The sequence below is a fragment of the Calonectris borealis genome, chromosome 25 (genome assembly GCF_964195595.1).
Source record: "Calonectris borealis chromosome 25, bCalBor7.hap1.2, whole genome shotgun sequence".
NCBI lineage: Eukaryota > Metazoa > Chordata > Aves > Procellariiformes > Procellariidae > Calonectris > Calonectris borealis.
In genome coordinates, this window is record NC_134336.1 from 1751627 (window position 1) to 1776345 (window position 24719).

At 57.2% G+C, this 24719-nt stretch overlaps 3 protein-coding genes across 11 annotated transcripts in view; all 3 read left to right on the forward strand.

Moving 5' to 3' along the window:
* Positions 1 to 7326, forward strand: part of KIAA0319L (KIAA0319 like) — a 35317-nt gene extending 27991 nt beyond the window's left edge. For 3 of the 9 annotated variants that reach the window (XM_075173172.1, XM_075173180.1, XM_075173181.1), the window contains 5 exons: positions 159 to 301; positions 542 to 664; positions 1209 to 1299; positions 1657 to 1748; positions 3783 to 7326. In XM_075173172.1, coding sequence (XP_075029273.1) covers positions 159 to 301; positions 542 to 664; positions 1209 to 1299; positions 1657 to 1748; positions 3783 to 3970 — 637 coding nt within the window. In that variant the 3' untranslated portion in view covers positions 3971 to 7326. The other 6 variants (XM_075173173.1, XR_012677169.1, XM_075173175.1 and 3 more) reach the window with 6 other exon arrangements.
* Positions 7327 to 14415: 7089 nt separating this feature from the next.
* Positions 14416 to 17379, forward strand: LOC142092767 (interferon alpha-inducible protein 27-like protein 2A). The gene is made up of 5 exons (XM_075173194.1): positions 14416 to 15476; positions 15791 to 15860; positions 16235 to 16273; positions 16654 to 16815; positions 17137 to 17379. The coding sequence occupies exons 2-5, from the start codon at positions 15857 to 15859 to the stop codon at positions 17211 to 17213; spliced, it is 282 nt and encodes a 93-aa protein (XP_075029295.1). The 5' UTR covers positions 14416 to 15476; positions 15791 to 15856; the 3' UTR covers positions 17214 to 17379.
* Positions 17380 to 18114: 735 nt separating this feature from the next.
* Positions 18115 to 19544, forward strand: LOC142092766 (interferon alpha-inducible protein 27-like protein 2A). The gene is made up of 3 exons (XM_075173193.1): positions 18115 to 18290; positions 18650 to 18811; positions 19265 to 19544. Exons 1-3 carry the CDS (start codon positions 18242 to 18244, stop codon positions 19384 to 19386), a joined length of 333 nt encoding a protein of 110 aa, XP_075029294.1. The 5' UTR covers positions 18115 to 18241; the 3' UTR covers positions 19387 to 19544.
* The last annotated feature ends 5175 nt before the right edge of the window (positions 19545 to 24719 follow it).

The following is a 24719-nucleotide window of genomic DNA, read 5'->3' on the forward strand; positions in this document are numbered from 1 at the left end:
CCAGGTCTAATGTTACTGCTTCCAAGATGGAGACAGAAGTCTGGTCTTCAGATAAATTTGGGATTCTGAATAAGTCCCTCTGATGACAGACTGGGGAGAATGGCTCTCTGCCTGATGTTTGGAAAAGCAGCAGATAATCATTTTTGTCTGACTTCCAGCACGAAGATGGTGTTTTTTGTACAGAACCAGCCACCTCATCAAATATTCAAAGGACGAGAGGTAGCCTGGACGCTAAAAAACGAACTACGGAAACAACAGTCAGACTTCCTCATCTTCCGGGCATTAGAAATTAACACAGTCAGTAAGTAAGAGCCACCGTGTTACGTTGTTAGTGAAGTGGGACTTTTTAGTTTGGCATGAGGCCTAGGTGCTTATGTCTGCACTTCTCACTGCTTGCGATTACAGCTAAGCTAAGAGGATGAAGTACAGAGCGACAAGGTTCAAGTTAGAGCCTACGGGGGTTGGCTGTATTGAACCGTACTGTCCCATTTTTGCCTCACGTGCGAGTCATTTAGTTCACCTTGCTGGTTTTGGTCCCTAGCGTGTCAGCTGAACTGCTCTGAGCACGGACGCTGTGACTCCTTCACCAAGCGTTGCGTCTGTGACCCCTTCTGGATGGAGAACTTCGTCAGGGTGCAGATGGGGGACGGCGAAAGCAACTGTGGTACGTGCAACCTCCCTGGGATTGTTCACCTTTGGAAAGCAGACAGTGTTTGAAACCCAGGGTAGGCAGAGGAGCAGGTACCTGCTTTCTCCCAGCATCTCTGACACGACGCTCACGCAAGGAGATAGTCCCTGCCCTAGTCTCGCTACGCGTAGCTTCTAAGTAGGCGATATTTGATAGGGAAGCGACTTCTCTTCAGACCCTCTTGGTGAACACTCAGAAAGAGTTGAGTCCATTCAAGAGGTGTATAAATGACAGCTCTTTTCTGTTGTGCCCCTACAGAGGCTTTCCTGCCATAGGAAAGCAAATTTTATAGATCAATACACTTAGAAAAATGCCCTTGTGCAGCAAGCCCGCATATTGGATATCAAGCCTCTGGCTTCCGTAGGTGAGTCAGTAGTCCTGTCAGTGGTGGATGCTAGCCTCTAATTCTGCAAAGCGTCGGGCCTTTCTTTTTCTTTCTCAAGAATAGTCATCTAAAGTGCACACTGTCAACTGTATGAGGTGCCAAAACGTCTTTATCTCTGGGGTGTTTTGCTTTCAGAGTGGAGTGTGCTGTATGTGATCATTGCATCTTTCGTCATTGTGGTTGCCTTTGGAATCTTATCCTGGATGGTGATCTGCTGTTGCAAGAGGTGAGACTGAGGCCATAACCTGCACTGTATCAGTGCTTCAGAGCCAAGTAGCTTCATTAGGAGGTGAAAGATTCAAACCCATCATCCCAGCAGGTCATCTGCTTAGCCCTGGGATACTAGTTTTTGTCACTTAGTGTTTCAAGTGAAACGTGGAAGTCCTAGAACCTTGGGTTCAGTTAAGCGAGAATTGGATTAGCCTATAAATGTGCAACTAAACCAATGTTTTTAAGGTTTTGCTTTCTGATATGAACATAATCTGAAATAAGCAAGTACTCTAGCTTTGAAGATCAGAGTTGTTTTTTTCTTCTGGCTTTTTCAGAAATGGCCTGCCTCTTAATTCCTTTTCTTCCCCTTTAGACGAAAAGGAAAATCCAAAAGAAAAAGCAAATACAAGATTTTGGATGCAACAGATCAAGAAAGCCTGGAGTTAAAACCAAATCCCAAAGCAGGTAAAACATGAGAGGGAAGAGCTCAGTGTTTCCAGAACGCTGACTAAGAACACTCTTCCTCAGGGGACTAAAAATCACAGAGTGAAACAAATGTGATGTTAGGCACTGACAGACGAGTCTCAGAAGACCTAAGGGCTTGTTTCAGATCTGTATACAGGGTATTTAGTCAAGTTATCTAACTCTCTGATTTAGAAATTGGGGCTGAAACTGGCCTGGTCCTGATGCCTCCACTTCGTATCACAGAAGTAGCAAGTGGATACGTGTAAGCTGTGCAGAGACCAGCCTGATCCAGGAAGCCCAAAACTGGGTCTTGACTGTAACTTCTCCTGCTCTAAAGTTTTCCACTGGATTCTCGTAGTTTCCTTCTTGCCAATATGCAATTCCTTGGACTTGTTATACAGCAAAGCATGAATTCAGTGTCACTAAGCATTTCACTAAACTGATCGACTCTCCCTAGTAAGCAAAGGGACACCTGAAAGCAATCTGAAAATACTCATGGACTGGAGAAAGCGGTGTTTATTTCTGCCCCCATATTCTCCCACCCCAAATGACTTGTTCATAAATTTATTCATTCTTGTCCTGTGAGCATCAGGCTCTGAAAATTTCACATTTTAGCTCACCCTCTCATTTTTCCAGGAAGCAGATGCTTATCTTAGGGGGGAGACCCATGAAGTCCTTGGTGCTCCATGTGGCTACAGGCCTGTTGGCCCATTCCGGAAAGGCAGTCATTTGTCTTCAGTGTTCTTAGCCAGCATTTTCCTGTCTGCATTGCTGTCCTTGAGAATGCCTGTCAGGTGCTTTGCAAAGATCATTGAGTTATTTCAGGCTGGAGCGTTTTTGCTGTGATTGTATCTGATACCTGAACCGAGCCGTGGTCACCTGCTGACTGACCAGAACGGAGGGAGACGTGGAAGAGTATGTGCAAAGCACAGCCCCACCAAAGCACTTCAGCTGCTGAAATACGTGTTTCAAATACAAGTGTTTGTCCTGTTTTTGTTAAGAGGAGGGGTTGTTTTGACTGTGCGTGGGAAATGGTCCCTGATACTTGTTTGCTAGTGGAAAATAACTGCTCATCCTAGTATTATCCCATTTAATGGTGTTCCAGCAAAGCGAACAGTGCCTAACAGCAGCATCGGAGGGCATTGCAGCGACAGAGCTGATCAGACAATTCCTCTGAGAACCGGGCTGTCCCAACTGCACAAATGTGGATACCCTTGAAGAAAAACCGTGTGTGTTTTCCTCCCTCAGCACCCAACTCTGCTTTAATCTGACCATCTGTCACCTCGCACAGAAGAGCCCCACTGTTAAATAAAGGGCTCATTGTGCTGCAGTCTGTAGCAAATGTGCCTCAACCGTTTGCTCTCTGGTAACTAAACTCATCTTGCTTCTTCCGAGGCTGGCTGCTGACTAAAGCCTTTTTCCCTGCTAGGTATATCCAGGGAGCATTCTGCTAACAGAGATGTTGCATTTCTCCATTAAGGAAAAGCTAAATTTAAATATTTCCTCTGCTGACAATATCGGTAAATGTCTCTCTCCTGTCCTTTCGCATTAATCTAAATTCAGCCCGCTAATTTATCTCTCTTCCCTTGCAGGCAAGAGAAGCAGAGATGAGAGTAGGGAGGGTAGTAAGAAGGCAGTGAACTTCCCTTGCACACCTGCATATTCTCTTTACTACAGCTGTTAGCCCTCAGAGAGCTTTCTAGGCAATGCCCCGAGCAAGGTCAGGAAGACAAAGCTCCCACGCATACTCACAGCCCCTTCTGGTAACGTAATTTGCTTTCCTACCTGTTTGTTGTGCTTTGCACTGTCTCGAAGTGTCTTTGTGACCTCCGTCATGCCAGAGTATCTGAAACAGGATTGCTTTGGCTTCAGCATTTGAGGGAATAAATGACAGACACAGGAAAGTCTGATTAGGCTGCCCCTTTGACATGACAGGAGAGGAGACTTAAAGGGGGAATGGAGTAGGGTGAAGTTGTTTAAAACTGTTACCAGTTTTAAAAGTATTTTTAACCTGAGAATCTCTCTCCTTCTAAGGCGGCAGACAGAAAGCCCAGGTCCTCAACACTAGCCTGATGCACTCGGAGTCTGAACTGGACAGCGATGAAGCCATCTTCACATGGCCTGACCGTGAAAAAGGGAAACTGCTCCGTAGCCAGAATGGCTCCTTGCGCAATGGACAAGTGATGCTGAAACCCAAGAACCAGAGGGAGGAAATCCTATAGCTTCCCTCAGGTGGCCTTTTGCTGGAGCTCGGTGGGAAAGGCCACTCCTGTCCCTATCCTACAAGGGCCTTTGGAGGCCAGTTTGATTAGGACAACGCTGCTAACTCGTTTCACAGAAAATAACTTTGTTTTTGTGGGTTTCTTTTCATTCAGTTAAAACTGGTTGTACTTGAATTTGAACTTCAAGGGAAATCAAGGGGAGGAGAAGGCAACTGTGAACCCCAGGCGAAGCATCAGAAAAGGACAGAGCTGGCATCTGGAGAGCGGCAGGACAGAACCACTTGGAGCAACTGTGAATGTACAGGACCCTCCTGCCCCACCTCAGACTGCAGTGGAGGAAACACCCATGGACTTCCAGCTCACTTGCCTTGGGAGCTCATCGGTGAAGGAAGGTCAAGGCTGTGCTTTGAGCTGTGCTCTGAGCTCCCTTCAGGCTCCAGTAGCCTACCGGGGCTACTTTTGCTGTCGAACAGCTTTCTTCTCTTTTACTCCCACCTTCCCTAATGGTTTAAGCACTATTTTAATTCAGACTTGTCCTTTCATATGCACTCGGCTGCTTTTGGAGTGTAGAGGAGGGGGAATCTAAACACTATGGTCACACTCCATCAGCTTGCAGGTAGGAGAGGGTTTTGTAGCTGTTCGAAATTACTGTCAGGGTCTTCTCACTGGGAGCGTTGATGATATGGTGCCTGTTCAGATGTGAAGAGCTGACCTGTCTGCGGTAATTGGCTGGGCTGCGAGACCCCCTCCTGCAGCAAGCTCTCCTGCTGGGTACCAGAACCGGGAGGGGACACACACCTTTGGTACCTCTGTCTAACGTCTGGCTTAAATTTCAAAGCTGTGAGATGTTGTTCAGTGGCCCCAGCACCTTCTGTTGGTTGCCAAGCCGTCCGTGAGTCTGGTCATTAACCATATCTCAGTTATGAAACACTATATACTGTGGTTTGTTTTTTTCCTTAAAATTTGCACAACCCAAGTAAACAGGGGTTGGTATCTTCAGTCCCCAGGAGCTGGCAGGTCCCTCTGGCTGGCAGCTTAGTGGCCTCACGTTGTTACGGCTGAAGAGCCCTGCCTGCTCCTAGTGCAGCGCAAGGTACACACTTGGTGTCCTTTAGTCAGTGGAAAAGGGAATTCTCGGTACCCGAGGGCATCGCATGGTGAGTGCCAGCAGCAAGTGGCCGTGTGTCTCTGCTGCCTGGGCTCTGGGAGGCGGGTGCGTGGCGGTCCTTTCCGCTCCTTTGTCTCACTGTGCTGCTTTCATGAGTTGCACCCCTGTCCTCGGGCAGAAGTCAGCCTCTTGCTGGCACGAAGGATGCCACTGCTCCTCTGTGGATGGGTGGGCAGTTTATTGCCTTTCTTTGTGTTTAATTTAAAAACTGGAAACTTGTTTCCTTGACTTTTTTTTTTGAGCTATGAAAGCCGAAAGGCTTTAACTTCCTCGGTTGTATTTATATTGCTGCACTACTGATTTGTGTTGAGCTAGATGAAGATTAAACACTATTGAATGCGAGGGAATGTTTCCTTGCTGAATGTAGTCATGGCTGCTGCTAAGTTTATTTTTCTGGGCAATCAGCTGTCTTCCTCAGGCACCAGCGCTGGAGCCTGCTGCTCTCCCGAGTACAGAGGCAGTAGCCTCGTGCCCTCCCAACTCCGCCAGGCACAGGGCTTGCCTCTCGCTTGCCTGCGTCACGGTGCGGGCCACCCTCCGGCTTGTCTGTCTGGCGCACAGCTGGTGCTCCGCGCCAGGCTTCCCCTTCCCGGGCTGCTCCTGCACCCGCTCTCCCAATGGCTCCTTCCCTCCGAGCCCGCCTGGGACCACACACGGGGATGGCTGACACGGGATGCTCCCTGCGGCGTGCCTCAGGGGCACGGCCCAGCGCTGGCTGCGGCCGCTGTTGCGAGCTGTAGGATGGCCGGGCACTTAACTCTTGGGTGACACCACCCTCTGATGCGTGGTGTCACCTTCATTTGGATGTAAGATGAACAAACTGCGAGAAAATGAGGTTCTGAAGCTGCAGGGATCGATCGGATGTGGTCCTGGGACTGTGCCTGAAAGTGTTCTGGGCTGTTAGAGGAGAGCTGTTGGACTCTCGCGGATTCTGATCCTTGGGGCTTGTGCTTTTTGAGCCTCTTGCTCCTGCCGGTCCCAGGGAAGTCCCCAGGGAAGTCCCCCCTGCCGTAGGTGGGGGCTGGGTGCAGTGGTTTGGCCATCGGGCGTTCGTTGCTGCGGAGATCGGTACCGCTCACAGGAGACGCAGAGCGTGCTTTCAAGCAAGCCTGGCTTCTTGTTACGGAAGAGGGAAGAATTAAAATCTGTGCAGCTGTTATCGCCAGCACCTCTGTTTAGCTGAGGTTATTTTCTTTGTCCTTACATTTCACTGGGGTAACAAACGTTTGGGTTGGGGTGCTTTCGTCAGCTGGCAGCACCGCCCGCGAGGGCTGGATTTTGCGGTGGGCTGTGGTGTTCCCTCCGCGCCGAGCGGTTCGGTTAGGACGGCTTCCTGGCTCGTTAGTCATTTGTCATCGCTGAGTGCAGGTTTGTGACAGAGCATAGCGCAAGCTCCCGTTAGACTTCTGGCTCCCATTAGCATTCCCGGGCTGTGCAGCCGTCTTCCTCGCTCCACACGTTAACCCTCGGTGCTGCTGAGCCCTCGCCTTCGCGGGGCTGCAAGAAACAGGGACACGCAGCAACCGCCCCCCGGCCTCGTGGGAGCACGAGGGCCTGGGAGGCTGACGGAGACGAGGAGACCCTCCCAGGCTGAAGGCAGTAACTTTTGGCCCGGCGTAGGAACCCCCTGACGCAGGGACGGGGCGGACTGTCTGCTTTAGTGCACCGTAGCGCAGGCCTCTGCCAAGGGGCGTGCACAAAGACCAAACGCGTTATTTTGAAATCCCTTGCCACGCTCCCCTCCTCCCCCGTGGCATCACTAATATCGCTGCTGTTTTGTTACCCGAGCACCACGAGCGGGGCTGACCTTGCTCGGGAAGGTGTCTGCATTGCTATGCATTATGATTTCACAATTAGAGACGCTGGCTACAAGTTACCCGTGTGTGGAAGTTAAAAGCTGAGACATCTGTTAGATGAACCACCAGCTTCACTTGATTTTGTTTTCTTCTTTAACGTATTCAAACACTAGTTAAGATGTTTGAGGCAAATGTTACAATCTAGTTTTAAAATAGTTTGCTCTTAAATCTTTTCTTCATTCTTCTGTGTAGCAGGGGCTGCCCAACCTGTCTGAACTTTGATTTAACAATGTTTGTTGATTGCAGTGTTACTTGGATCAAGACTAAAAGTAATTTTTTTAAACAAAATGTTTCTTGCAAATAAACAGGGAAGATGTTTTGCTGCTGCTCAACTTGCTTCTTTCTCCAGTTTCAGCTGTGGGACAGTTCCTAACACCACCACTGTGCTCTTTGTGTAAGAGTTGGAAGTCTTCCCTCGCTCCTCTCGCCCAGTGCCCGGCAGCGGGGCCTCGGCGGGTGCTGCTGGACGAGGGGCTGCCTTTGCTCCAGCCGCTGGAGCGGTTGGGGCTCTGTTGCCAGCGCAGCTAACGGGGCTGCCAAGAGCTTGCTTGACAGCCAGCCAAGTCCGCGCCTTGCTCGGCGACCAGCGCAGCAACCTTTACGTGTTGCTCGCTGTGCTTTGCATGGGGAGCAGGAGATGCTGAGCCTCACGCTACAGGCCCTGCGCTTGTGTTTTGACCCTTGGTTTGTTTATCTGCCCCTGCTTTAGCACAACCAAAATTCACTTCTGCTTCTTGAAGCTGACTTTCGGCCTAAGCCCCCAACGGCTCTTGCCCCTGGTCTCCTGCTGACCAGGTACGGAGTCCCCTGGACCTGTTCCCTGACAGCCGAGGCAGGGCCTGGCTGTTGATTTCACTCGAAAGCAAAATAGCAGCAGTGTCGGGGCTCAAGCTGCACCCACACCTGGGATAACCGTTCCTCCTAATGGAGGAGAGGAACATTTATTCATCAGTGGAGTCCTTGAAGGAGGTTAAGGCGGCTGCCCAGCTGTCCCTGTGGCTGGCTGCTGGAGGGAACGCACTTTAGCACCAGGGACCTGATGGCACCACGGGACACGGATTTTTCAGAGGGGGGAGGAGACTCGCCTTCAGAGCTGCCCTTCTGTCCGTGAGCATCTCACGTGGTCCATGGGTGGTGGGGGAGTTCACACTGCTCAATGTCACCTAAGGACGTGAGAAGCCAAATCTGCTGGGCTCCTCTGCCCAGAAGTGCGGCAGCAGCTGCCTTCAAAATAAAGCCACCCCAACCCTCTCTGGGCATCAAACAGCTCCCGATGCTGTAGCCCAGCTCTGCCTGGCATCAGCGCAGGTGTAGCCCCACTGTCCCCCAGCAGGAACCTGCCTGGGAGCAGCCCCTGTCTCTGGAAATCCAAAGCAGCGAAGGCTCCTGCCTGCCGCCCCTCTGCCGTCGGTGCTCAGCTGGGTCCCTTCCAGTTGTGTTCGTGCTCTCTGCTTTGTGTCACCCAGCTCTATTTTTTCCCTTCTGCTCACTCGCTGTCCCTGTGGGAAGCTCTCCAAAGGGCTGCCCTTTCCCTGCTGCTCCCAGCCAGCTCCCTTTGCATCACTTAGCATTTGCTGGCTCCTTGCAGAGGAGCGGGAGGAAACCCAGCGAGTGCTGGGACAGGGGTTGGTGGCCACAGGCGAGGGAGCCCCACGTCCCCCACTGCGGGCTCTCGGGGCTTGGCTTCTGGGGGGGGAGCTTGCACCAGCCCCAGGGCAGCGCCGGGAGAGAGCCAGGATTTCTCGCTGCCCCAAGGGCAAACTGCTGCTCCTGCCCGCAGCTGCATCACCTCCCCGGGGGGGTCTGGGTCTGGTCTGGAGCCTCAGAGCAACCCCAGGCTCATCATTTGAGAGAAATCTCAGAAAAACAGGTTTTGTTGCAGAAGTTTCACAGCTCAGGAAACCGAGGCAGCGGTGACCATGGCCAAGGCAGCAGCTCAGGGACTCTGCCCACCGCTGCTGTGGCCGTCCTCGCAGGTTGGTGGTTCAGCCGCCCAGGGAAGCCCTGGGGCCTCTTGGGGAAGGGGGCGCATGGATGCGGCCACTGGCGCTGCGGTGCTGCAGCCGGCCGAGGCTGAGACCAGGGTGACGGAGCGGGGGAGCTCAGTGTAGCCGCAAATACAACCCCGAGCTCCCTGGCTCCCTTGTCCCTCCCTAAGCAGTGCCTGTGGCTAGGAGGAGTTAAAAAAGAAAAAGGCTCTTTCTGGAGCCTGGGGGAAGAGCGTGGTTTTTTTTCTCTGCGCACTGTTCTCACCCCTCTGCCTGTGCTGTCCCTGCTCCGACCATGTGGATTTGGCGCTGCTCCCCAGCGCCTTCCTGCCATTAGGATTCCCTGAATTGCTGCTGCTTTACCTCTTCCAGCCGGGCTCTCCCCGGCCTCGGCGGCCGCACTGGCAGGAGCTCCCACACCTCGCCTGGGGCCCCTGCAGCAGCGGAGGTGACACCTTATGGTAACGGTAACGACCTGCTCATTAAGCGGGGAATAACTCTGCGGCAGCGTCGCTGGGACGATGGGTGTGGGCAGCCCCTGCCAGCAAAGGGCACTGCAAAGATGCTGGCGGTTCCCGGGGAGCTGGGGACACCATGGCACCCTGGCATGGTCCCCGACTGCGGGAGCTGCCACTGGGGCCGTGTCAGGGTGGCAGCGCCGGGGCAGGAGCGTTTGGTCACTGCCCCAGGAGAGGCCGGGATTTGCGGGAGGCTCGGCTGGAGGAGCAACCCCAGCCCCATGTTGGCGGTGTCCCTGCCGCAGCCCGCCCTGCTCCCCACCACCGACACCCGCCCATCCCTCCTGGCCGGGCGCAGACCCAGTGTTTGTCCCTGGTCGCTGCTGGCCCGGTGGGTTAGTTGTAGGCATTTTGGGGAGAGCACGGCTGGCTGGGGACAGGGGCTTTGCACAGCATCTCCTCCCCTCTCCCGCTGCTCATCCTGCCGAAGCAGGGCCCCGAGGGGCATCGGGGTGCGATGCGGGTGCTGCGGTGCAGGCCCACGGGCACCGTCACCCTCCATCCACCCCTCTGACTGTCTGTCCGTCCATCCATGTGGGGCCCCGTGCACCGAGTGAGTCCGTCTTTCCATTGTTCAAACAATCTCTTTTCCACACTCGGTGCCAAAGCCTCCCCGCTTGCTCCCGCACGCGCCAGTATATTTAGCTGCCTCTAAGCCTCTACCTTTCCTTATATAGGAGAGGCCAAACGAATTTCGCACTCTCATTATTAATAGCCTGAGAGGAGCTCTTAGGAGGCTGCCAAAAATAGCAGGCAAACAGAGCGCACCCGGGGTGGGGAGGGCGTCGTGGCAGGCAGGGAGCCGCCGGGACCGCCGCGGGAGGGACGCCGTGCTGCTTTTTCTGGCTTTTCCCTTTGGGAACCACAATAAGGTGTCTCCCGGAGTCCTGCCCCTGCCACAGCCCCGAGCGGGGGGTCCCCCTCGCCCCGCCAGCCCTCCGCAGGCAGAGGTAGGACTGGCGGGAGCCCAGGGACGGCAGGGTCCTGGGGTCGGCGGAGCAGCCCTGTACCCCCGGGCTTTGCTGCTCTGGATGCTAGAAGAGCCACCCTGTGAATGTTGGGGACGCCCAGAGTGGGTGGTCCAGGGCAGCCCGGGGATGCCCAGCCCCGTGGGGTCTCCCCGGCCCAGGGGAGCCCCTGCGGCTGCAGTGGCGACAGGTTTCGCCCTCCTGAGCGACTCACGGGCTCCGCTTCCCCTCCGAGCTGCCCCAGGCTGCTGCTGGGCCCAGCAATGCGCGCTGGCTCTCCCCACGGCAGTGCTCTGGGACCCCCACTGGGCACCCGGGGGACGCAGGGCAAGCGGTGGGGGGCAGAGGTGGCTGCGTGCTGCTGGCAGCCCTGGCAGCCTCGTCCAGGAGGGAGAGGACTTCTCGGCAGACATCACCTGTGCAGCATCCCCAGAGCGGGGCATGCCACGAGCTGTGTGCCGGGGCACGGAGCCTGGGACGGGGTGCGCAAGGAGGGGGCTGCGGGGTGCCCAGCGTGCGGAGGGTCTTCACCTGCACCCGGAGGCGTCCGCATCCCAGGCAGGGTCTGCCTTAAATCCCTCCCTCCCTCCCTCCCTGGCGAGGAACTTCTCCCGCTGAACTGGAAGATGCTGCAAGCTCCTGCGGACGAGCCGGAGGAGTCCTGTGGCAAAGTCAAGGCGAGCGGGGAAGCGGCGTGCTCGTGCCGGATGTCACCGCAGCCCACTGCTGCCAGCCGAGCCCGCGCCCGGCCGGTGTCACCTCCAGGACCGTAAGTGGCCGTGCGGGGTCTGTGGGAGGCAGCGGGGCTTTCCCCGCCGCCGGCATTTAACCTTCAGCGAGCCCGGCTGGTGCCGAGCCCCGCTCGGGCTGGGGATGCTGCTGCTGCTCGCAGCCCCGTGCTCAGCTCCGGGCAGCGGCTCGGCGTGGGCAGGGAGGGGGGAGCCCCGGGGCTGGGGGTCACCGTGGCCCCCCGCCGCTTCGGGCCGGCCCTGGTGGAGGCGGAGGAGCGGGGTCGGCAGCAAACTCTCTGTGGGGCTGAGGGGGGCAATGGGGCACCCCTGTCAGGTCCCGGCTGCAGGGGGGTCGTGGGTGGTGGGTGCTTGGGTCGGCGGGCAGCGCAGCGGGGCAGAGCCCGGCCCATCTGCCTGCGGGTGCCCCCCTGCAGCAGGGCCGGTCGCCCCTTCCCCAGGGAGCCAGGGTGCCCTCGGCCGTGCAAAGCAGGGACACCCCACGCCGGTGGGATGGGGCGGGAAGGGAAGCCCAACTCCTGGGCACCTCAGCATCGTATTTTGGACATGCATGGGGGGAAGCACTGACCACTGCAGCTGGGTGCACCAGGGCTCCATGGGCCATGCGCCCGCAGCACCTAACCAATGCCCGCAGGCAAAGGGGCAGCAGCATAGGGGCTGGGGTGCTCCCCCAGGCACCCCCCACCAGTGCTCCTCCTGTACCCACCTCCCACCTCCTCGCTGGGCCTCTTTTTTATTTTTTAAGCCGCTCAGCGGCTGGAGTGGCTGCTGCAGTGGGTTTGCCGGGGATGGATGAGCCGGGGGGGGCAGCGCTGAATAGTAAAACTTGGAAAGGGCCCTGCGAGGCAGCGACTGCAGAGCACGGCCGGGCACGCGGCGCTGGGGGGAGCGGGGAAAAAAATCGCTTCCTTTTATAGACAGGCTGGGGCTGTTGGGTGCCATGCAAGAGCGTGGGTGCCACCACGGCGGGCCCCGGCTCCTCCGCCTCCCCCTGCCAGGCCATTTGCCCCAGGTGCCCACGAGCTGCCCTGCCAGGGGCAGGGAGCTGCTCTTGGGGCAGGTGGGGGACCCGGGGGCTGCCCAGGTCAGGGGCTCCTGGCTGGTGTGGGGGCACAGAGGAGCCGTGGGAGAGGGGCTGCTCCGGCGCGGAGCTCCCTGCGCCGAAGGCAGGGAGAGGCTTTGGCTCAGGGACGCGTTTGCAGCCGTCAAGGGCAGCAGGAGGGCTTGGGGCTGCCTGCAGCGGTGGGGCCACCCCCAGGGCTGCGGAGGGGCTTGCGCTGATGACTGGGACCCTCTGGGCACAGAGAGGGCAATGGGGCAGAGATGGGCTGTGGGGCAAGGCAGGGGCAAGGAGGGGTGATGGGAATGGGCAGGGATGGCCCGGACTGGGGTCGGGTGAGATGGGGCGCCCCCGATGCGGTGGGCATCCCGCGGTGCTGAGTGCGGCCCCCCAAGGTCACCGGGAGAGCCATGGGACGGGGCCGTGTGGCCCCCGGGTGCCTCTAGCACTGCAGTCCTGGGAGGCTGCCCAAGGTCGGCCGAGGTGGCGGAGCTGAACCGGGCTGGGACGCGAGAGCCCTGACCCTGCGCCCTGGCTCTGGGTTTGGGGTGGGGGCAACTGCCGGCTTTCGGCTCCCGCTGCACCCCAACAGCCGCGCCAGCCCCTGGGATCCCCTGCACCCCTACAGCCAAACTGTGCGGCAGCATCCCGCTGCGCTGCAGGGCTGGCGGAGCCCGAAGGGTTAAGAGGGCACACCTCCGCAGCCTCCGGCCTCAGGATGCCCGCTCAGTCTGCTTTTTGGGGGGGACAGGGGTGCTGGTCCAGCTGGACACATTCTGCCCCACCACTGCTGCCGGGCTGGGGACTTGGGTCCTGGGAGCCATGTCTCTGGGGTCCCCAGCGCTGGCTCCTTGGGGACTGGCCATGTGGGAGGCCCCGGGGTGCTGGCAGAGCATCCCGGGTGGACCGTGGCCATGCTGGCAGCAGCCCTGCACCCCATGGCGACGGCTGGCGGCTCCGGGGGCCACCAGGCAGTGTCTCCACTGCCTGCGGAGCCGGGCCGGCGTGGTGAGCGCGTACTTGGCACCCACCGGCTCCTTGCAGAGAGCTGCAGCGCGTGTGGCCACGGCTCCCGGCGCTGAGTCACAGCCGCGCCGGGCCTGGCCAGCCCTGCAGTCCGGCCCCCCACGCACCCCTCGCTCCCCCGTCCTGGGAGGGGGCAGGGCTGGGACCCCCGGCATGGCTCCCTGCGCCTCGCCGTCGCACCGCTCCAGCCACGAATTTAGGGGTAGGAAGGTCACTGGGGTCAAGGCACGGATGGGCTGTGGTGACACTTGCCCCCTCCGTTGCCCTGCCCTGGCCACGCTGTGCCGGGGCTGGGGAGTCCCCCCGCGCCCCCTTATGGTCTCCAGCCCCTGAGATCTCAGCTGAACCCCCCTCCCATGGGCACAGGCATCGCCGGCCTCCCCTGCCCAAAGCTGCGGCGTGGGGAGGGCCCGGACCCCCGGGTCCTTCTCCCGGCCTTGCAAACGAGCTGGGCAGGGCGGGTGGGGGTGTGGGAGGTGGGTCCCCCGCAGCGCTGGCCCCAGCTGCACCAAGCTGCAACTACTGCTCTGGCACATGGGCTGCAGCAGGGCGGGGGACAGGGCGGTGTGGGGTGCAGGGGGAGCCCAGGGGGGTGCTGGGGTGCTGCAGGGTGCTGGGGCAGGGCAGGGTGCCAGGGGGGTGCAGCTGGTGCATCCTGACCCAGCGCCGCAGCAGCAGTGGGGACCCCTGCCAAGAGCCAGGACCAATGGGGGACCCCCAATCCAGAAGCGGCTCCCAGTGCAGGCACCCACCGCCACCATCCGTGCTGGCCCGTGCGGCCTCACGGGACTCGGCACTTGGCCGTGACCCCATTTCCTCACAGGTGCAGCCCCCCATGGTACCCCAAGGCCCAAACTTCTGAGCCTCGGCCGTGTCCTGGAGCGTCCCACTGCCCACGAAGGGCAGCCACCGGCCAGAATGCCAGGCAGCGGGCACGTCGCCAGCCTGAGCGCCGTCCGGCCGGTGCAGAGGCTCTGCGTCCCAGGCACACGTGTTGGCCATGGCACTGTCTCGCTCTCCAAACACGCGGGTTGCCTTGCTCTGGCATGGCCGTGGGCACTACGGCACCCTACGGGCAGTGCCACCACTGGGGATGCACCTGGGGCCGGGCGCAGGCAGAGGCTGGATCGGGGGGTGGGCAGGAGGTGCTCCCCACAGCCCCTGCCCGGCTGCGGGCTTCACTGCAGCCTCCGGCTCCTTCCAGGCTCCCACAGCCCAGAGCCAGCGGGCGCTGCCGGGAGCGGCGGGTGGCCCTGTGCCCTGCATGCCCAGCCCCATGCCGCCCGCCTCTCCCTCCCAACCCTACATACTTCTTCATATGCCCATATGGAGTCGGCCGGCGTTATGGAATGTTAAGAAGTATGTATTTTTGGGCTGGGACCCCCGTGCCGGGACCCCCACGCCAGCACCAGCCCAGGCGGCGCCTCCGGAGAGATGGTGCGTCCCTGGGGCTGGTAAAAAGGAACCAGATCAACTTGCAACTGGATTTGGTCCCCTTCAACCAGCTGCAGCGGCGCATGTGCTACGGCACCCGCTGCGTCCTCGCCGCCCCGGCCCAGAGGGGCTGCCGCCGGGTGGGCTGGCTGCGTCCTGCCCTGAGAGGGCTCGGGGTGAGAAGTGGGTGCAGGGAGTCGGGGAAAGGGGGCTTGCAAAATGGCGCTTTGGCCGTTTTTTGAGGATGCCTGGTGGAGGGGAGGCAGCCAGAGGGGCTGCACCTCTGCCGCCAGCCAGTGGAAATCTCCGTGCTGCTCGTAGTCCTCGTCAAAAACCGCGGAGCTTCACTGGTCCTGAACCATTGGGAAATGCTCCGTAAAGCCCCAGCCGTCACGGTGTATCCCATCGGTGTATCCTCCCCACCGCAGTCCCGGCACCTCCTGTCCCCATGTCCCCACGAGAGGGTCAGGGGGGAGAGGGGTCCCCGCAGGGACCAGCCCCGGGGTCTGACCCCCAGGGACAGGCGAGCCACTGCCCCGCTGCCCGGCCGCCTCCTGCGCCGGCAGAGCCAGGCACAACAAGGGTAAACACCGACACGGGCCAAGAATTCACAGAAAACGAAACTCAGCAGAGTGGTTTCTCGGAAATTTGCTGTCCTGACGTCACCTGAGGCCCCTCCTACCAGCGGCAGGCGCACTCCAGCACTGATCAGCACATTCGTTGGGTGGCAAACGGACAGGTTGGTGGCATGGGGAGCTGGGACCCCATAAGGGGTGTTTGGGGACAGCACCCCTTTTCCAAGCGGGGGGACAAAAGCAGGGGGCTGCTCGCACCGCTGGGCTGGCAGAGTGACCAGGGAGCCCTGGGCTGGGAAGAAACACAGAGGCTGGGGAGGGGGGCTCTGCTTTTGTGGAGTGGCTGGGGGCTCTTGGGGGGCAGGACGGGGTGGGAGGGTGGTGGCTGTGGGCGCCCGGGCAGGAGAGCAAGGCTCCGCTGGCCCCGCTCGCCGCCCACACCGCCCTGGGAAGAAACTCTTGTTCTTGCTCCCTGAAGGACCAGACTCAGACCGGATCCGACACAGCTCTCACTGCAGTGGCTGCCCCCTCCGGCCAGCCCACCATGAGTAAGCTCACGGGGTCAGGGGCATGGGCCCTGCAGCGGGACAGCGCGGGGGACACGGGGCACCGGCCCCTGGGTGTGCGGCAAACCCCCCTCTGCTTTTGAGTGAAGCACGGGGGGGCTCAGGGGCGAGGGGCTCTCGTGGGACAGGGCCTGGGCTGGCTGTGGGCATCAGGGCATTCCCTGGCATTTTGAAAAGGCGTGAGCCACTGTCCCGGTGGTGTGAGGCGCCGGGATGCTCCCGGGAAGCGGCACACGCTGCTCCAGCGGGCAGGAGGGGGCCTGGGGGTGCGGGCAGGGGATGGAGGACCCCCTTGCAGTGCTGCCTTGGCTTTCAGCCCTGCCGACTGACCGCCCTCCATCTCTCCTTTGTTACAGATTTTGTTAGTCCTGCCATCGGGGCAATCGCAGGGATCGGTAAGGTGCTGGTGGGCACGGGGATGGCTGACACCATGCGGAAATAATTCACTTTCCCAGGGTTTCATGCTGCTGCTCTGCACGCACAGACCCTCTCGGGGGTGCTGCCCCTTCCCCAAAACACTGCCTCCTCCTGTCCCAGGAAGCCCGTGCGCAGGACCCCATTGATTGCCCCGGCTAGGGAGGTTTGGCCCTGGGACCCTGCACCACCCGCTCTGCTCCGGGCTGTCCCGGACAAGCTGGAGCTCTGCCTCCATGCACCCCCTGTTTCGGGGTCAGGGGACGCGTGTGGCAGAGGGGCAACCCGGGGCTGAGGGTTTCGCAGTCTGGGGACACGCGTGTGCCTGCGGGAGTGTCACCGCTGCTGCTCTCTGGTGCAGGATTCGCTACAGTCATAGTGCCGGCAGTCCTGTGCACTCTGGGCTTCACCAGCGCAGGAATTGCAGCCGGATCCGTGGCCGCCAAAATGATGTCTCTATCGGCCATAGCCAATGGCGGAGGCATAGCTGCCGGGAGCCTGGTGGCCACAGCGCAGTCGCTCGGTGAGTGCTCCCGGCACAGTGCCGCGGGACGCCCATGGGGTCACCGCAGTGCACCCCGTGTTTTGGCCTCCCCGGGAGGTACCAGCAGTGTGGCGAGGGCCGGGGGTGGCCACGGGAGTGGGGATCCCTGGGGTCCCACCCGCTCTGGGGTGCCCGGTGCAGCCCCGCTGGCTGCCCTGGCCTGGCAGCGGGGAGGTGAGGTCTGGGAGGTGCTCCCCCTTCTCGGGGTGCTCCCCCGGGAAATGGGGCGCAGTGGGGGCCCCATGCCGGGGCTGGGGCTGGGCTGGGGGGCTCGGGCTTATTTCTCCTCCTCTTCCTCAGGCGTAACAGGACTCTCCACAGCTGCGAAGGCTGCCGTGACAGCCACCGGGGCTGCCATCGCGTCCGTCCTGCGGTGATCCCCCGGATCCCGACCGGGACCCTCACAGATGTCTGCCGTGACCCCCCACCCCGGACCCCCGCTGCGACCGCCCCGAACCCCCTCTGGGACCCCCTGCATCTCTCCCGTTCCCCCCCCCCCCCCGCTGTATCTGATCCCTCCAAATAAAGACGTCCCAACACAGACCTCCGCCTTCTCCCCCGGGTCCTGATGCGCCGAGCGGGGGCGGCCCCGGGGCGGGGACGGGCGGGGCGCGACGGGCAGGGCAGGCAGGCAGGTACGGCGGGCAGGGCAGGCAGGCGGACAGGCAGTCAGGCAGTCAGGCAGGTAGGCAGGGAGGCAGGCAGGTACGGCGGGCAGGCAGGCAGGAGGGCCGGCAGGAGGGCAGGCAGGCGAGCGGGCAGGCGGGCGGGCGGGCAGGGAGGCAGGCAGGTACGGCGAGCGGGCAGGCAGGCAGGCAGGAGGGCAGGTAGGCAGGCAGGCAGGAGGGCAGGCAGGCGGGCAGGCGGGCAAGAGGGCAGGTAGGCAGGCAGGTGGGCAGGCAGGCAGGCAGGCAGGCGGGCAGGAGGGCAGGTAGGCAGGCAGGAGGGCAGGCAGGTACGGCGGGCAGGCGGGCGGGCGGGCGGGCAAGGAGGCAGGCAGGTACGGCGGGCGGGCAGGCAGGCAGGCAGGCAGGCAGGAGGGCAGGTAGGCAGGCAGGCAGGCGGGCTGGCAGGCAGGCGGGCAGGAGGGCAGGTAGGCAGGCAGGTGAGCAGGCAGGCAGGCGGGCAGGAGGGCAGGAGGGCGGGCGGTTGGGCGGTGGGCACCGCGGGGTGCGCCCCTTCTCCCGTCTCCTCCCGACCCCGGAGCAGCGGGGTCGCTCCCGTCGCCGGCCGCTTCCCGAGGGGTCTGCAGGGACCGGGGGCGGCCGAAGCCAGGGGAGGCCGGGCTGAGGGGGCCGCTACCGGCACCGCCGCCCCTGCCCTGCCCGGCACAGCGCGCTCGGCCCCGTCCGAGCGAAGCTTTGCTGCCTGCCCGCCCTCTTGCCTGCCTTTTCCCTTCTTAGCCATGGAAGATATCTTCAAAAGAGCCATCACTGGAGCCGCTGTCGGAGTAGGTGAGGGTCTGGCGTTGGATCAGCAGCGCTTGGGTTCGCTGTCCGGCCCTGTCCCCGGGCTGGCAGTGGGGGACCTGAGCAGGCTGGGGGGCTGCGAGCGCCGGGGAGACTCTGGGCGCAGCTGCGAGGGAGGGGACAGCGCTGGCCTGTGCCTGGAAATCTGTCTGCACCCGCTGCTGCAGCCCTGCACGCCTCTCCTCTCCTCCCCGAGGGTGGGGTGTCCCCATCCCTGCACCCCGCAGCCCTCGCTCCTCGCTCTGATGCCTCTGTCCTTTCTGGGAGGCTGAATCTTGCATGCTGGTGTCGAGGGAGATGTGGGTCACAGAGACCACACTGACACCACGATGTCCTGCCTGCAGGATTGGCACTCGCTGGCATCCCGGCGGGCATCGGTGCACTGGGGTTTACAGCAACCGGCATCGCCCCTGGGTCCGTGGCTGCCAAGATGATGTCGGCAGCTGCCATAGACAACAACGGAGGAGTGGCTGCCGGCAGCACTGTGGCCGTGCTGCAGTCGATCGGTGAGTGGGGAGGGCAGGGGAGCTGAGCTGCGCTGGGTTCATCCCCGAGGGCTGCACGGGGTTATACACTCAGCTTGTTGTAGGGCCAAACCAGCGTTGGTCTGAATCACCCAAGACTGTGGGGAAGGGATAAATCTATGATGGGGTAGGAAGAGTCAGGACTTGCTGGGATAGGGCACCCACGGCTGAGGACATCGGGGGCTGTGCAGGAGGCGTCTGCTCTTCTGCCAAGAACAATGCCTGCGTTCGTCGGCAGCACTAGCCAGAGCCAGAAAGGGGCTGGCTGTATTCAGGGAGCAGAGCCCATTCCAGGCCAGCTCCCCGGCACAGTCTGGAGAGGTCCTTGGCTATCTCTGCCCAGGAGAAGTCCTTGGCTATCTCTGCCCAGTGCTTGGTCCCTCAGCACGCAGCATCGGTGCTCCCGGGGCACTCCACCTCTTTCTGTCCTTGCAGGAGCTGCAGGTTTCTCCCCTGGTACCAAAATTGGGCTGACGTCTACGCTAGGACTGCTCGGTGCAGCAGCCGGTGTCAAGCTGTTCAAAGGGAAAACAACTCCAGATGATGAACCCAAGTGAAGCCAAGAAGGTGCCTGAGCCCAGGGTTTCTGCCAGGCAATGTGGCAGGCACTGGGAAGCCCCCGCAGACCCCCCAAGCAACTTGGCCGCCCTTTTAAGAGCTGCGGATCCTCTTGAGCAATGAGTGCATTGAAACCAATAAAGGTGGTTTGCACGTGGGGGTGTTGTGGTGGTTGGTGTGGGGTCGGGGCCCACGTACCCACCAAGTGCCTGGGGATTTTATCTAAAACACAGATGGTCTACTTGTCCAACACACAAGGCGGAACAACAATTAGTGTGATATACGTGTTTTCCGACACCCCAGCTGCAAGTCGCTTGAGCATGTTTACAATCCTCCTCGCCAATCTTCCCTTATTTCCCCCAGTGAGGCTATGCTGGCTGCACGCGCACTCAGCCGGCTGTGGCTGCACCAGCACAGTTCAAAATAGGTGTAAACCAGCTGCCCGATCGGGGCCTTAGAAACTGCACTGAGTAAAGCGCTGGTGGCTCCTAACACAGAGGAGGCTTGGGGACCTCGCTCGGAAACCCGTGAGACTTTCCCTGCCTTTGCTGGAAGCCACACCACGCGCCGTAGGAAGGGGGTCTCAGGTTCTCAGCGATGGTGTTTCTGTGTTACTGTGGCTCTTGGGCGATTCTGGCATTTCAGGGCGACGGAGCAAAGGCGATGTTCAGTCCCGAGGACTCTCCTGCTCGCTGATGGCGTCAGGCACCGCTCAAACAGCCACTTCTCCTGCATTTGGTTTGGGGGCAGGGGTGCGTATAATAAACTCTGCTGGGGATTGATCTAATTACAGCCAATCCCAGAGGCTTCACAGAGGAGCAAAACTCAGTGTGAGCTGCTGTATGGCTATGCGGGAAAAACCAAGCCTTGCTGTGAAGATATTAAACTGCTATTTAAATGCTGGCTTAGAAACAACTAACCCCCCCGCCCCTTAAAATCTGGGAGATTCTGCTTTTAAACTTAGATTCCAACATCATACAGGAAATGAGGATGTACTCTTTTATTAAGGTTAAAGGTTTTTAATCACTTTTCCAGAATACAGATACGATTCAAACAAAAACTATTTTTGGGGTCTCAATAATTCACTTATTAATACCATACATTGAACTCTATAAATTCTCATATAAGAAAAAGTCTTTTAATATAGGTTATGATGCACTGGTGACCTATTTAAATCTTTTGAAGTAACACTTTGCAGTTATATAGCACCTTTCATCACGGGGCTGCAAAGCATCCTACAGAATTTAGCCTCATAATGCCCAAACGAGGTAGGAAAATCTGGCCAATTTACAGGTGGGTACAACCGAGGTACACATTGGCAAGGGACGAAACATGAGGCTTCATCGATACAACAGTAGTGACATCACATGTATGCTGGCTCCTGGGCTATAAGAGGAGTCAGTGGCTTAACTGGGGAGAAAGTCAAGTTGTCACCCATACCCTTCTCTTAAAAGAAGCAGCCTGGTTCCCAGCAGGTCGAAAAAAGAGCTTTTCAAATTGTTCTGGCTTCTTGTGTTACAAATATGTAGAAGAGAGAATAAAAAGTCCAAGACTTGTAGACCTAAGACCCTAGGTATGCCGTCCATTGGCATATCTAATAGCTGACTATGAACCACAAAATTCACCAAGCTGTAGCTCACGGGGCTATTTTAGCCTGCATTGGCAAGTCTGAACACCAGGATTGTGTTAATTAAAATTGTGCACTTGGGACACATTTTGAGATTTGGTGTTTGACGCCTTGTTTAGCTTGACTGTTTAATTGTAACAAATTCCCTTTCCCTCCAAGCAGGTGATAATCTAAGATATTTCAGGTTTTGTTTCTTTAATAAAAACCGTATCTCTGCTGAAAAACCATCAGCTTAGTGAATGTTACTGTCCAAAGGACACTGAAGTAGCGTGGCTAGAAGAATCCAAGATGCCTGGGCTCCTTCGAGCCTTTATGACTCTTAAAACCAGTCCACTCCCTGGACCAGACCTAGCACTGGTGCCATCGACTGCGCGCTAATGACCTCCATGGCAGCAGCATCTATTGATGAAAATTGAAAAATAAAAAAGCTGTTGTGGATTCTGCAGTTTGCCACAAAACAGCAGAAGAGCAAGCATACTTTTAACTGAAACGCTTTTAAATCCAGGTTGTCTCTAAGTTTGTCCTATCTATGACCCGTGCCCACATTCACTAATTTTTCTTAATAGCGTCCAATTTGAATATAAAATGATGAAACCCAGACACTTAAATATTCATATTAGTTTCTTGCCGTGTACAGTTGCCCACCTGCCCAAACCAGCCCAGACACAGTAAGAGCATCCCACCGCCCAGACCCTTCCCAGCACCCTGCAACGGCTCCTCTGCCACCGCTCGCTCCGTTATTACTCCCTTTCTGGTGCGTCCAAAATAGTTTCCTCATAAAGCACCACACAAAAATTATCGAATGCTTCTTGGAAATGGCAGGGGGAGGAAACTGAAGATAAAAATGCAAGATCTTACAGCCCAGCCAGGTGCTATGGGCTTGACATAGGTGCCATGGGATGAAGTTAGAGGGGATCTGTTCATGCCAGTGGTCAGACTAAATGAGTAATTTTCTCCTTAGGTTAAAAAATTCAACTTCTAAGAAAAGGCTGGAGTCAACTTTTTAACAAATGCAATAGCGTTGTGCAAAACCACTCTATCCCCCCTTTTCAAGCCAACCGTTTCCTCCCGGGGAAGACACAAAAGCAGAGTTAGTCCTACCTGCCTGACACATCTGCAGCCATCACGCTGGAGAAAGAGATTTCTCTCAAGCAGCTGACCACAGTAAGACGAGAAGGGAGGTGATCGTGTAGGGACTAGTCTTGCCATTTCCTCTGCCGAGGATGAGGAGATGAAAAGCGCTGGCTCATGCCTGCTCCACTCATACCAGCCATCAGCGAGGCAAGAGCTGCAACTCCAAGAGGCAGCCTACACTCCCATCCAGCTTCATTGCTCCTAAAACTCCTTCTAGACTTTCTCCTTAGCAATGGTCCATGATTTTTACAGATTTTTGGTGCTCACACTCGGTTACAAAACACTGTCCTCAAAACTGGCTAGTTTCTCTTGCAAAAGAAAGGAACAATAACTGCTCAGTAACTAAACTGCTCAAAACTTGTTATTTCTTTAAGGCTTGTAAGGCTGACTATGCTACTGGGGACATACTGCGGACGAGCAGCTATTTAATAAAAGACAGCACATCTTAATTTTGCCTCTGTTCTGTTAGGAATGTTTAAAATGGATGACACATGAAAGAAAAAGAGGGGACACCTATTGTGCTGATGGGAGCAAAACTCCAGCCTAGACGGCGAGAACGGTGACAGTGGTTTGAGAAGAGCACCGTAAGGATTTTATACATGAGCATTTGTTCTGGTTTTTTTTTTTAATTTTTATTTAAGGCAACAGTGAAACTATTGCTCGAGGGACTGGGAAGAGTTACTGAGATTGTTACCAAAAAACAAAGACTTTATTGCACATTCAGAGTCACTTCTATGACCCTGGCACTAAAACAGCACTGGTGGAGCTGCGCCGTTGTGGGAACACACTCTGGGGAAACGAGAATTGAGTGACTTTGCCGCTGATTTATTTCAAGTCTCTGAGGAGCCATCACTCGTCTGGAGACTACTGCCACAGAAATCCAGGGGCTTCTTTTAGATCAGTAGTTGGCAGAATAATTCATAGGATAATTTACCTTGTTTTTGCACCTAATTCTGTGGCATTCAGTGTGCCCCCAGTTTCATTCTTTAGTCAACCGAAGCCAGGAGAGAGCAGCAGGTTTGCACCGAGCACCTCCCGCAGTGAGAACTGCCAGGAAACTGCCGGCGCCGTGGAGCTACTAGCCACACCCCAGAAGCATTTTAAACAAAAATCTCTGCAAAATCCAAAGACTTGCGTTAGCAGCCAGAACTGTGAATACACTCGGTAACGAGTGACACGACACGCTCACTTCCACGCTCTCAAACTGGTCTGCGCAGCTATGCCGTCGTCCCTGCAGGCTGAAAATTAAGGGGAGTTAAACAAGCGTGTCGAGCCGTGGGAAGGCATAGCGACAGAAACCCTGTTAGCAGGAAGCATCATCTTCCATTTTTGTTTCTCACACTCATCTTTGTCGTTTCTCTGTCTACACTGAGACTACAGCGTGATTTTTCTCTTTAAAAGAATATTTCAAGTAATAAACATTGTTGCACAGTCAGCAAATGATTCAGGTATGTTTATTATAAACAACTTTGTCTAAGTGTTCAGAACTTTGATCCTGTATGTATAATCTATAAATATATTTTAATCTTTCAAGGTAATCCATCCTGTAAGTCAGCATGAACTCTAGCCGGGCTGACTAGAAATTCCTCAAGAGGCAAAGATAGCCCAGGCACACTCTGGACAACACGCACCGTTGCCAAAGGGCCTCCAAGCAGAAGGTAACTGACCAGAGAAATCGAAATTAAAACTACTTGTTCTGTTAATTATATCATCGAACTGCACTGAAACCTTTCTCTCTCAGAGCCACTAAGTAAAAGGAGTTAGCACAATGTTTAACAACTTTGCTTTCAGCCAGTCAAGCTTGAAGTGATTTAACTTTCCTTGCTGAGAAAATATGAAAGGCAAACATCTTTCATTCCAAGTACCTGGGAAAAATTAACGTCCGTGAAAGCGTTCACAGAGAAGAGTGAGGGTCTTCAGAGAAAGAAAAATGAGTACGTTTCTCTTAAGATACAAATATACTACTTTATTCTATGGGAATATTTCTGTCAATGTCTATTAAGGAAAAACTCAGATGTGGTATTTCTTAGACAATCCCCCCCCAAGGAAAGCCTGCCCTCCCAACAGCTTGTCCTAACTGCTCCCTTGCTTAATCCCTGGGGGTGGGCAGGGAAGGAGAGAGCGGGCAAAGGCATCCTGCCGCAGCCAAGAACAGCTGCGCTCTTGCAGGGGGTGCCCAGGAAATACAGAAATTCCTGGATCCTTCCCCTCTCCTGCCGACATCGAGGTTCTGGGCACACCTGTGTGCAACAGGCACAGCTCGGACTTTTATCCCCTACAGACCTATACACTAATCTTTCCAGAATGATTTTATTTTCCCTGAAATGTTCTATCAACCATCCCAATACAAAATACCCTGCCTGCTATTTCACTATTTAATATAACTATGGGGAGGGACAGGTCAGTGTTCACAGAACAAGAAATCAGCTACGGGAGCATCCCTGAGCCTCCAAGTGCCTGGTGGTTTACTGGCAGGGTACGTATTATGGCCGAAACATCTCCCCCGGGAGTGCTAGGCCAGGACGTGGAGAAAGCACTATCTTTGATCAGAAATGACAGACACAGATGGGC